The sequence below is a fragment of the Dendropsophus ebraccatus genome, chromosome 15 (assembly GCF_027789765.1).
Source record: "Dendropsophus ebraccatus isolate aDenEbr1 chromosome 15, aDenEbr1.pat, whole genome shotgun sequence".
Classification (NCBI taxonomy): domain Eukaryota; kingdom Metazoa; phylum Chordata; class Amphibia; order Anura; family Hylidae; genus Dendropsophus; species Dendropsophus ebraccatus.
The window spans coordinates 47,040,080-47,053,081 of NC_091468.1; the positions used below are offsets into that span (position 1 = coordinate 47,040,080).

At 40.8% G+C, this 13,002-nt stretch overlaps 1 protein-coding gene across 10 annotated transcripts in view; it reads right to left on the minus strand.

The window, feature by feature from the left end:
• Positions 1 to 13,002, minus strand: part of CCDC88A (coiled-coil domain containing 88A) — a 149,372-nt gene that overhangs the window by 23,779 nt on the left and 112,591 nt on the right. For all 10 annotated transcript variants that reach the window (XM_069955194.1, XM_069955193.1, XM_069955192.1 and 7 more), the window contains 4 exons: positions 9,962 to 10,123; positions 6,122 to 6,399; positions 4,597 to 4,740; positions 277 to 463 (listed from right to left, as the gene is read on the minus strand). In XM_069955194.1, the coding sequence (XP_069811295.1) occupies positions 277 to 463; positions 4,597 to 4,740; positions 6,122 to 6,399; positions 9,962 to 10,123 (771 nt within the window). The remainder of the gene's footprint in view (positions 1 to 276; positions 464 to 4,596; positions 4,741 to 6,121; positions 6,400 to 9,961; positions 10,124 to 13,002) is intronic.

Here is a 13,002-nt window from a genome sequence, read left to right on the forward strand (position 1 = left end):
TCTATATACTACTGGGGGAATCAAACAAGGGGTATATACTATTGGGGGCAGCACACAAGGAGTATATATTACTGGCGGTAGCGCACAAGGGGTATATACTACTGGGGGCAACACACAGCGGTCTATTGTTTTGGAACGCGTGACGAGGGGGGGGCAGACATAACTTCGCTTGGGGCCCCAGAAATGCCAAGACCGCCCCTGTATAGGATACATGGGTGAGGATTGCCCAGTTAGGATATAAATTTTTGGAAACAATACAGTAAATCCACTGCTCACCTCACACTGGTTGGTGAGACTTGTGACTGTAATATCCGACTTCTGATACTTTTCTTTTAGTTTTGAGAATTCAGCTTCTAACCGAGTCTGCTCCAGTTTTCCATTGTTTAATGAAGTCTTTATGTTTTTGTGGTCACTCTGAAGACTTTCGTTTTCACGTAGTAGCTGTCTATAGGTGTGGTTAAGCCTGAAGTAGTTAAATAAGAAATAAAACGTTACTATAGTATAGTTAGTAAAGTATTACACATTTTAGGACCAATAAATGTAAGTCCCCAAGCCAACACACTTCATCAAAACCAAGCAAGAAAATCCATCCTGATCTAAAAAAAATGGTGCCCAAATAGTTCACATGTTAGATAGAACTCTCTAGTAGTTCAACTATTGTAGGAAAAAATATGGGAAAATACAGTCTAAGTATTAGAGTCCATTTATTTTGAATTATAATGGGGTTCTCTGCTGGATCCATAACTTGATTGATGATAGGTCTGGTTGACTTCATTCAAATTAAATAAAGTGAAACTCCTGTAAAATGGAGGTTTAGCTACAAAAACATATTATGGAATTACACTAGTATGAAGACACTCAACTGAGAGCAGGCTCAGCACCAAGGGTGCATGTCCCAAATCTTTTCCTAATACTCAGGTTCACACTGAGTTGTTCCGCCCTCATTTTGGTGCACATCACGTTTTTTGAGCATGCAATTTAATTACACCAGAATAACATATCACTTGTTCTAAGCATATCACTCTGGAAAGCATGGGTTACCAATCAGCCCTATTAAAGGAGTTTTGCCTGTGTCAATGAGAACAAGTAAAATACATAAAAATCTAAGGATACTCTTGAAATTCTTGTCATACACTGCACTGTGTATTTTTCCCCTTCTGAAAAATATACCATGTGAACATACAATGAAGGTGCCCTTATATCTTCATTATCATTTAGCTGACAGTAACGGCTCCTGTCCTCCTCATGGGCTCTCCAACATGCCGACATGGGAGGACAAAGACAAGGTGCATAGTAGCGACGGCTGTTTCACGCGCATGCACACTTCTTCACGGCTAGAAGAAGTGCGCATGCGCACAAAACAGTCGTTGCTACTATGCACCTTGGCTTCATCCGCCCTCACCAGTATGTGAATTCATATAATTTTTTACAGCTTTGGAATACAGTAAAGAATAAAGAGAACTAACGATGAGTGCAGGAACTTCTTTCTACTTTGCTGCTGGTTATACATGGCATTATGACTATGACTGCTGGAGAATTTGTAATCATCATGGCTAATATGTCGCATAAAACAAGGAGCCACAGACAATTAGGCAGTAAACTTTGAAACTTCATACTTAATTCTGGTGTATGGAGTTAATGATTGACCATGTTAAAGCATATTTAGAGGAATGAACGCTATTCATATCTATAATGTCCCAAATGTTTAGGGTGTCTATAGAAAATGCTTATTAGATTTTGCTTGACAAGATGACTCTAATTTACCCATCTGTGGCTGCCCCTGCCCCCTGAAAAAATAAAGGAAATCTTTTGGCGCTATACCACGCTCAGAGCTCAAGTGGTCATTAGGAGATATTACCAAACCACAGCATGCATACCTCCTCCTTCCCCTATCTCTTTAAGCTCTGAACCCTGGGTGTCAATGAGTTCAGACAGGGAGGGGTGGTGGAGGGAAAAGGGTTGCATGTTGCAGCTCAGCAACATCTCCATTACGCTTTAGCTCTGAGCATGTTATAAAGCTGACAGTGTTATACACGTATAAAAGGAAAGATATAGGAAAGATCACAAATAGGAATGCTGTAAAGGGAACATAAATGTAGTATAAACCTTGAGCATTGTCTGGGGGTTTAGAAGGAAATAGTATTCCAGTGATACTTGGAATTATATCCCTTCTCTTGACCAAAAGAACCACAAAAACATATAAATATCTTTCTATCTTTACATTCTTCCATTTCATCAAAACACTAAATAAAAGAATAATGTATCCATCAAGCATTATCCTAGAATATGTTATTTTACTACAAATAGAAATTTCAGACTGGTGCCTATACACTGAAATTGAGGGTCTTTTGTACGATTTTCTTTCGGTATCACTCATTACTATTAAAGATAATCCTCATGGGCAATTTGTCACCGAATGAGCTATTTGAGCTGACATGATATGGCAATTATTACAACCGGCGTTACTATGGACACAAGTGGAATCCTGTCCCTAGCGAGGCTGGATAGGGGTGTTAAAAATACATTTATATTATATGATGTAGAAAAACATTAGAATAGCCGTTCTTTAAATTAAAAAATATACAATAGTTAAATGGTTATATGGTTAGCATTTAATAAATACAATTAAATTAACAAATTCTTTATACCCCTAATAATATGTATTTAAAAATAATAATAAAATAAATAATTATATATATAATTATTATTATTTATATGAGTATTTCATCACTTCGGGACAGTGGTTTTATATTTTCACACAACAAAAATGCTATAGTTGCAAAAATGTAAAAAAAAAAAAAAAAAAAAAGTAATTGACTTCACATATGTGAAATCAACATTCCATGAATTTTTTTTTACGGGTGATATATAATAATGACACTATCCCATTCTCCATGGTGTCCACTTAAGCAGCATTCAGTGGCTGGCTCATATAGCAGATAATCCTGCTGATCAGAGCACTTTGCAGCCTGCTGACTTGCTACGATTTGATATCTGGTTATTGCATTCAGCAAGAAAACAGCCAGGAAAATAAGCTTTACCAGCAATTTACTGGTCACAAGTGTTCATGCATTGAATTCCTCTTTAATCTCTGTCAAAAATTTTCTTTTATTGACAAGATTTGTTCCTCACCTAACTTCTTAAATGGGTTAAGCAGCATTGGAAATTAAGGTCTGTCATTTTCCATAAACAGCACTGCCATTATTATAAATAGCTACTTATTCCATGGTATTCCAGGGTAGGAAACACATTGGGGTTTAAATACATAACATGGGAAAAAACAAAACTACAATAATCATTAGCTAAGGCTGGGTTCACACTGCGTTTTCCACTCTGTAATGGAAGTCAATGGAAAAATGGATTAAAAAGGACGCACACAATTGCATCCGTTTTTCTATCCGTTTTTCCAGAAACAAATGGAAAAACAGATGCATTTGTGTGCATCCGTTTTTTTATTGACTTCCATTGTAAAAAAAAAACAAAAAAAAAAAAAACTGGTCAAACTGCATCCTTTTTTTTAAACATGCACAAAAATAAGGTCAAGTATATTTTTACATTGTGTATGTTAAAAAAAAAAAAGGATACATTTAAATCCTTTTTTTTTTTTATAATGGAAGTCAATGGAAAAATGGACCAAAATGGATGCGCACAATTTTTTCTTCCAAAAACGGATGAAAAAAATGGAAAGCAAAAACATAGTGTGAACCCAGCCTAATGCTGGTACAAAGGGAAAGAGCACTCTGCCCTCAAGGCCTCATTATCTACATGGTTTGTAAATGATATTGCAATATATGCTATTTATTTTGTTGACTTATTTGAGTAACATGAGTAACAAGATTTTTAAAAATTAATAACAGAAAAGGATAAAATTGTATTACCAATCATAAATTGCAAGTAGACATGGTAAGAAAAAGGTACTCTGCAGAGATTGTGTGTTTGGGTTTTTTTTAGGGTGGAAACACAAGTTTTTTTGTTTTTGTTTTTTAAATGCCACTGCAGTTTTTGTGCCAAAACGAAAAAGTGGATCCAACAGAAATGAGAAGTACAAGTCTTTTCTTTATATTTTCCATTCCATTTGAATCCACTTCTGGTTTTGGCACAAAAACTGCAGTGGCAGTTTTCAAAACACTGCCATGTGTGATTTCATCCTAATATTTTTCTAAACAGACTTTATTCTTTCTGGGATAGTGTCAAAGAGGCAGGTCCTAGGGTGCCCCCCTCCACCCACCCCCTGCTTAATAAGGTAACACCCACCATAATTTCACTTTGCCACCTCTATGTATTCTTTTAGCAGTATGTGTTAACCAAGAACTACACCTTGCATAATGTATGTAATTTTTGTTAAGGGGCTAAAGAGTCATCAGGCATGTCAAAAGTTATTGATTGCAGTAGGTCTCACTGCTTAGACCTGCTGTGATCAGAAGAAATAGCCAGGGAGAGAGAGCAGCGGCCACGCGATCAATTGCTTTTGACAAAAGTTATTTTTAGTGACAGTGACTAAAAAAAGATAGCATAAATTACATACATTACTCAATGTGTAGTTCTTACACAAGGATTAATAAGTAAAGAAAAAAAAATCTAGATGATAGTTTTTACCTCTCATGCTCTTCAGTGAGCCGCTGATAGTCTGAAGCTAGCATCTCACGCTCCTTGTTCTCCTGCAGCATTTTCCCCTGCTCCTCTTTCAGAGCTTTTTCCAAGTCTTCTAAATGAACTTTTTGCTTTAGCAACTGATTGTACCTAGAAAACAAGAGCATATCACCTCACTAACACACCCCATATTGGTGCATGCAATACTTTGTGATAATGAATATTTAGAGGCTTTTCTACAGTAGACAAAAAGGCTCTCTCCCAAGGGTTACATCCAGTTCCGCCCATTCTAAACAAATATTTGTGGTTTGCTCTCTGGAACCCTCACAATGTACTGCTTGTCTGCAACATTATACTCATTCCCAACAAACTAGCAATCAGACCAGCCAAATCACAGAGCATATACTGTACCGGGGAATGAAATAAGGCTTCGAATCTAACCTTGTGCTTATTTGTTCACGTAAAACGTCAAGTTATCTTTTTCATCTCAGTATGGACATCAGTGATAACAAATAACAGTACAATCATGGGTATTATGTGACTGTGTGACTGCTGGAAGACTACATACTACAAAGCCAGATAGTTTACAGTGTACAATTAGAAGATGACATTTAGTAGAACTTGCATATTATTTAAATCTCTGCTTCCTTTATACAGATGAGCAAAAAACAGCAAAACATATTCTCACCTGTCTCACTCCTAGTGGCTGTCTGGCATCTTCTGTGGTGAAGGCCTTCTCAGCCAATCACAGGTTAACTAGGACAGGGAAGCACCGTGGCCTGTGATTGGCTGAGCGGTCTGTCACTCTTGTCTCTAGAGTGACAGCCCCACTCACAGGCCATGGTGCTGTCCCTTCCCAGTCAGCCTGTGATTGGCTGAGCAGTCCTTTAGCTTAGAAGATGCCAGAAAGGGGCCAGAAAGCCACCAGGAGACACTGGGACAAGAGTGACAGCCCGCTTAGCCAATCACAGGCCTGTGATTGGTTGAGCGGGCTGTCACTGCTGAGACAAGAGTGACAGCTTGCTCTGCCAATCACAGGCCCTGGTGCTACTCCGTCCTAATCAGCCTGTGATTGGCTAAGCGGGCCTTCACTGGACCAGAGAAGAAAGACCCTGAGGGAGCGTGGACATGTATACTGGATCGACTTTTAGAAACCGCATTAAAACAGCTAAAAACCTGCAGTTGTTTAGCTGTTTTCATGCAGTTCGTTTAAGTTCAGTTTGGCACGAACCCGAACTTCTTATTAAAGTTTGGCAAACCTGCTGAACCTGCTCAACTCTACTTAGGAGTCCAGTGGGTGGTCCTAGTCAGTAACTGCCAGTCTAAATTGATCAGCACAGAATTTTTAATCTTTACAAAATCAAATTTGATTGATGTGGACACCAACTTTAAAGAGCTGCATAAACAAAAAAAATACATGTTTTTAACAGAATCTTAGAAAACATATTTTGGGTCAGAATTCCTGTCAATAGGAACAAATATTCCTTTTATTTAATAAAGTTGCATATATTGCATATAATAAATAAAATACCTGTCTTCAAGATCTTTGTGCTCCACCTCCAGGTTTTTATGGGCAGACTTCAGGTTTCCATGTTTAGAAATAAGAGATTCATATTCTGCGGCTTGGCGCTCGTGAACCTGTGCCAGCTTCTCATGATCTTTCACCAATAACTCATACATGGACTTCAGTTCTTCCCGTTCTTTCACTAGAGATTCATTCTCACTTTCTAAGCTTGACTGCTGGAGCAGGAGCTGGGAATTTTGGTTCATAAGTGATGTGCTCTGTGAGTTTAATGTAGAGTTTTCAACCTGCAAATACATTCAGGAGACAAAATAACATAAGCAACATTGACTATTAAAGGCCGCGTTAGTGATACGAGTTAGCACCGGACTGAACACATATAGCATAGGCATTTTGAAAGGTGATTATTACAGATGAATGAACTTTGGCCGAACCCAAACCAAACCTATTAGCTCGGTCATTGATTGTTTTAGTCTGCAGAATGGAAAAGTCCAGGAGCTGGATTTATCTTTTCCAGGAACCCAGAGCAGTAATAACACTAGGGACGGTAGGTTTGGGCCCAAATGGATTGACTATAATTTCGCTAATATCAAGTGATTATAGTACTTCTTATAGTGTCCTTCCATGATATTGATAAGACATGATAGGATCAGGCAACCTCTTTAAACTTCATAGTTCTCAACTTAGTGTCACTGTCATTAAATTTTTTTTTTTCTTGCAGAAATCAATAGTCCAGGTGATTTTAATAAACTTTGTAATTGGGTTTATTAGGCAAATATGCCATTATCTGCATTCAAAAAGACTTTACCCAGGTCCCCCCCCCCCTCTCTCATCCACTGCTCATTATCAGGAAATCTCGACTCTTTTACATCAGTCGGGTCCTAACTGTTCTATGAAGATGGGAGGGGGAAGGAGGGAGATTAGTTGCCAGCAGAGAGCAGAGAACAAAGGATTACATTGTGTGGAACTGTGTGAAAGCAGGTATTCAGAGGTCAGAGAGGTCAGTTCTGACTGTCAGAGGAGAGAGCCGGTTATGTAGCTGTAAATTAACTCTTTGTTGTCCTGTTTTGGTGCCTCATCTCTTTCCACCCCTCCCCTCTCTATAGAGAACAAAGGCGACAGGGGGGAGAGCTTCAAACTGCTTTTTCATGATAAAAATGCATTTTTTGGCTAATAAACCCAATTGCAAAGTTTCTTAAAATCGCCTGTACTATTGATTTCTGCAAAAAAAAAAAAAAAAATTTAAACGACAGTGACACTTTAACCCTTTAACCTCTTAAGGACGCATGATGTACCCGTAGGTCATGCGCCCGTAAGAGGTGTTCAGAGCAGGGCCGCGCGGCGACCCCGCTCTGAACCGCCGCGGTTCCGGGTGCCCCTTGTAGCCCAGGACCGCGGGTAAACATGACAGCTGCATCCGATTACCGGACACAGCACTTCCCTGGTGTCTAGTGGGGGAGATCAGACGTCGTCCTGGAGGAGCGATCTTCGTTACTGCTGCTGGCCGGGGACCGCTCCAAGATGGCGCCGTCCCCGGCTCGGCACTGGTTTGTTTTCGGCTGCAGCAGCCGAAAGCAAACGAGTGCCGATCTCATTGATCTTTGCTGTATTACTATACAGCAAAGATCTCAATGAGAGATCAAAGTGTATATACTAGAAGTCCCTCAGGGGGGGATATAACACACATGAGCCCTTATTTTTTGCGTCACTAATTGTACTTTGCAATGATAGGCTGAATTTTTGCATAAAGTACACTGCGAAACCAGAAAAGAAATTCAAAGTGTGGTGAAATTGAAAAAAACACATTTCTTTTATTTGGGGGGTATGTGTTTGTACGCCATTCGCCCTGGGATAAAACTGACTTGTTGTGCATGTTCCTCAAGTCGTTACGATTAAAACGATATATAACATGTATAACTTTTCTTTTATCTGATGGCCTGTAAAAAATTCAAACCATTGTTAACAAATATATGTTCCTTAAAATCGCTCTATTCCCAGGCTTATAGCGCTTTTATCCTTTGGTCTATGGGGCTGTGTTAGGTGTCATCTTTTATGCCATGATGTTTACTTTCTATCGGTACCTTGAATGCGCATATACGACTTTTCGATCACTTTTTATTAAATTTTTTCTGGATTTGATGCGACCAAAAATGCGCTATTTTGCACTTTGGGATTTTTTTGCGCTGACGCCGTTTACCATGCGAGATCAGGAATGTGATTAATTAATAGTTCAGGCGATTACGTACGCGGCTATAGCAAACATGTTTATTTATTTACTTTTATTTAAAACATGGGGAAAGGGGGGTGATTCAAACTTTTATTAGGGGAGGGGACTTTTTACTACTAATAATAATAATAATTTTTATATATTTTTTTACACATATACTAGAAGCCCCCCTGGGGGACTTCTAGTATATACACTTTGATCTCTCATTGAGATCTTTGCTGTATAGTTATACAGCAAAGATCAATGAGATCGGCACTAGTTTGCTTTTGGCTGCTGCAGCCGAAAACACAAGAGTGCCGAGCCAGGGTCATTGCCATCTTGGAGCGGACCCCGGCCGGCACCACACATGGAGATCGCTCCTCCGGGGCGATCACCCCCACTAGACACCAGGGAACGACTGCCTCCGGTAATCAGAGGCAGCTGTCAACTTTGACAGCTGCCTCCGATTAACTAATTAGCGGGCACGGCGATCAGAGCGTGGCCCCGCTCTGAACACCTCCTAGGGACATATAACGTACGGGTACGTCATATGTCCTTAAGAGGTTAGAGGGGTAGTGCGGCGGTAAAAAATTATTCACAGACTAACACACATTACAAAGTTATACAACTTTGTAATGTATGTTATGTCTGTGAATGGCCCCCTTCCCCGTGTCCCACCACCCCCACCCGTGTACAAGTGTGGTGCGCTATACATACCTGTCACGTGCCGACACCTGTCTTCCATCTTCAGCAAGTGACGTCTTCTTTGGGCGGACGGCGAACAGCTCCGACTGTCCCGAATGCCGGCCGCCCTCTGCAGCGTCATCCGATGCTCAGCCGCGATTGGCTGAGCATAACTGTGCTCAGCCAATCGCGGCTGAGCACAGTTGTGACGCGGCGGAGGGGGGACGGGCGGCAGCAACTCGGCCGTCCGTCCGAAGATGACGTTTGGCACAAGATGACGGACGGCCCTCGACACGGATCAGGTAATGTATAATGCACCACACTTCCAGGTACACGGGTGGGGGTGGGGTTACACGGGGAACGGGGCGATTCACAGACATAACATACATTACAAAGTTGTATAACTTTGTAATGTGTGTTATTCTGTGAATAATTTCTGAGCGCCGCACTACCCCTTTAAGGGGGTTTTCTGGGGAAAATTAAACTGTGCATGCTGCCTCCCCTGGCATCCAACAAAAAATGAGCCATATTTATATGGTCATTATACAGTGTAGAGTCCATCCCTCTGAGGTCACCTTATCGGGGTGGGATGGTATACACTATTTGATCAAACAGTATTCTAAGAACCTTTTTCTATTTTTTCCATAGCAATTTTACAATTCTAAGAGAAAAAATGACATTATTTTTAAGAATTTTGCTGACATTTTTTTAACCTATATCATAAAATAATATCTTGCAGTTTTCACTCTCACCACTAAAACAAAGCTAAGACTTTCTGTTCTGTCTGTGGTGATAAGAGGAGGCTGCTGTAAAGTGATCTTTATAGTATTGCAGCGTCAGGTGACACCAGTAGATGGGTAACATCAATACAAGACAATAGCAGCTCCCTGTGGAATGACCTCTTCAAAAGTCACAGAGCGCGCTCAGTAATGTTACACATACTTCTCACTATCACTTACTTGAAGCTTGGCATTCTGAGTTTGCAGAGTTGTGTTTTGCTCTTGCAATGAAATTGTTTGTTTTTGGAGAGCCATGATCTGCGCTTGTAAGTTATCATTTTGTGTTTCCAGTTGTTTCAGTTGAGTTTTTAGTGCTTGCTTCTCGGCCTGCAATGTGGCGTTCTGAGGATAAAAAAAAAAAGAAAAAGATGAATAGAGACATATCATTATCATTTCTGATGTAAATGCAGCACTATTTTCCCATAATATTAATGAATGTCTCAGCAAAATCTGACAGGCACCATTATTTGTCAATAGTGTCTGTTGGGTATGATTGAGATCTGGTGTGCAATGAATCCGGCATTGTCTTATGATCTTATTTTATGATGAAAACCATGGTGCACACGAACAGAGCCGAATAATGCAGAGAAAAAAATGCATATATATGAAGTCACCTAAGAAATAATAGAATACATCTTAAGACACCTTAAAGGGACTATACACTGTTTAATTTTTTTTATATATTGCTGGCCTGTTTGTGAACATAATAAACATGTTATGCTTATGTCTCCATGCTCCCCTGATGTCCTGATGATCTCCAGTGTCCCCCGCTGACTGCAGCTCCGCTACTTTTGAGACAAACTTGTCTCAGGAGTGACAGCCTGCTCAGCCAATCACTGACCGCACCGCTGTACCATCTCAGCCAGTAATTGGCTGAGCGGGCTGTCACTTGATTTTACTGATGTCCACCATTAAAGAGGTTATGCCAGATTAGAAGAAAACAGTATGACACCTGTCTTCAGGCTGTGTGTGTTATAACAATTTAGCTCCATTCACTTCAATAGAACTGCGCTGTAATACCTACACCCAACTGAGGACAAGAGTGGTGATGTTTCTGGAAGAAAGAGGACATGTTTTTTCAAATCCTGGGTAAGCCCTTTAATGGTGCGTTCACACCTACAGGATCTGCAGCTGATTTTCTGCAGCAGATTTCATTTAAATAACTGAACACAGCATCAAATCTGCTGCAGATCCTGTAGGTGTTAAAGCACCCTAAAGGGGTTTTACATAGCCTACTATTAGGATAGACCATTAAAGTCTGAACTGCAAGGTGCCAACACCCGGTACCCACAGATATAGCTGTTCGACAGGGCTGTGGCTCCAGCATATAGAGGACAGAAAGCAGATGGCTCTGTTCCTTATGTAGTGGGAGTGCGAGATCAGCTCGGCTCATTGTCATCACAGGCAGGGGCGGGCTGGGCCGGGGGGCAGGGGGGCATATGCCCCCTGGGCTGGTCTTCCCCCAGCTGTCAGGGCCGCATGGCTGCTGACAGCTGGCTGGAGTCCTCAGTGCCTCCCCTGCTTACAGCCCCGGCCCTCTTCTGTTATATTTACCTGTGGCTGTGGATCCGGTCTGTGATGGAAGCGGCCGCTGAAGCCCCGCCCCCCATGACGTTAAGCCCCGCCTCCTTTATGGCCATTATGCTTTCCTATAAGCCTATGAGGCTTATGGTAAAAAGCAAACTGCTGTATGCAGTATCTTCCTCCGGCCACTAGAGGCCGCTCTCTCCTCCCAGCTGGTTCTCCTGTGTCTGGGCTAGAAGAGCCTGAAGACCGAGAAGATGGTGTCTGCAGGAAGCCAGGTACCTACACAGCAGGACATCTACACAGCAGGCCATAGGGCAGGGGGAGGGAACCTTGGCTCTCCAGATGTTGCAAAACTACAACTCCCATCATACCTAGGCAGCCATAGGCTTACCATAGATGATGGGAGTTGTAGTTTTGCAACAGCTGAAGAGCCAAGGTTCCCTATTCCTGACATAGAGGATACATATATACAGGAGGATACATATATACAGGAGACCTACACAGGAGGATACATATATACAGGAGACCTACACAGGAGGATACATATATACAGGAGGAGACATACAGAGGAGTACATAGAGGATACATATATACTGGAGGAGACATATATACAAGGGTACATAGAGGATACATATATACAGGTTGAGACATACACAGGAGTATATAGAGGATACATATGTACAGGAGGATACATACAGAGGAGTATATAGAGGATACATATATACAGGAGGAGACATACACAGGAGTACATAGAGGATACATATATACAGGAGGAGACATACAGAGGAGTATATAGAGGATACATATATACAGGAGGAGACATACACAGCAGTACATAGAGGATACATACAGAGGAGTATATAGAGGATACATATATACAGAAGGAGACATACACAGCAGTACATAGAGGATACATACAGAGGAGTATATAGAGGATACATATATACAGGAGGAGACATACACAGCAGTACATAGAGGAGACATATATACAGGAGGAGACATACAGAGGAGTATATAGAGGATACATATATACAGGAGGAGACATACACAGCAGTACATAGAGGATACATACAGAGGAGTATATAGAGGATACATATATACAGTAGGAGACATACACAGCAGTACATAGAGGATACATACAGAGGAGTATATAGAGGATACATATATACAGGAGGAGACATACACAGCAGTACATAGAGGATACATATATACAGGAGGAGACATACAGAGGAGTATATAGAGGATACATATATACAGGAGGAGACATACACAGCAGTACATAGAGGATACATATATACAGGAGGAAACATACACAGGAGTATATAGAGGATACATATGTACAGGAGGAGACATACACAGGAGTATATAGAGGATACATATGTACAGGAGGAGACATACACAGCAGTACATAGAGGATACATATATACAGGAGGAAACATACACAGGAGTATATAGAGGATACATATGTACAGGAGGAGACATACACAGGAGTATATATAGCAGGGGTACTCAACAACTTTTAGTGAAGGTCCACTTACCGGGGTCTATTGTCAGGTGAAGGTCCGAGCTGAACATCAGTAGGAAATGTGTTCTGTTACTTTGTCACAAACGTTCAACTATTTATATACAGAATTGCTGCTTATTAGCGGGAAAACTGGCATTTTTTTCTCTCTCACCAGGCCTTTGATATTAGG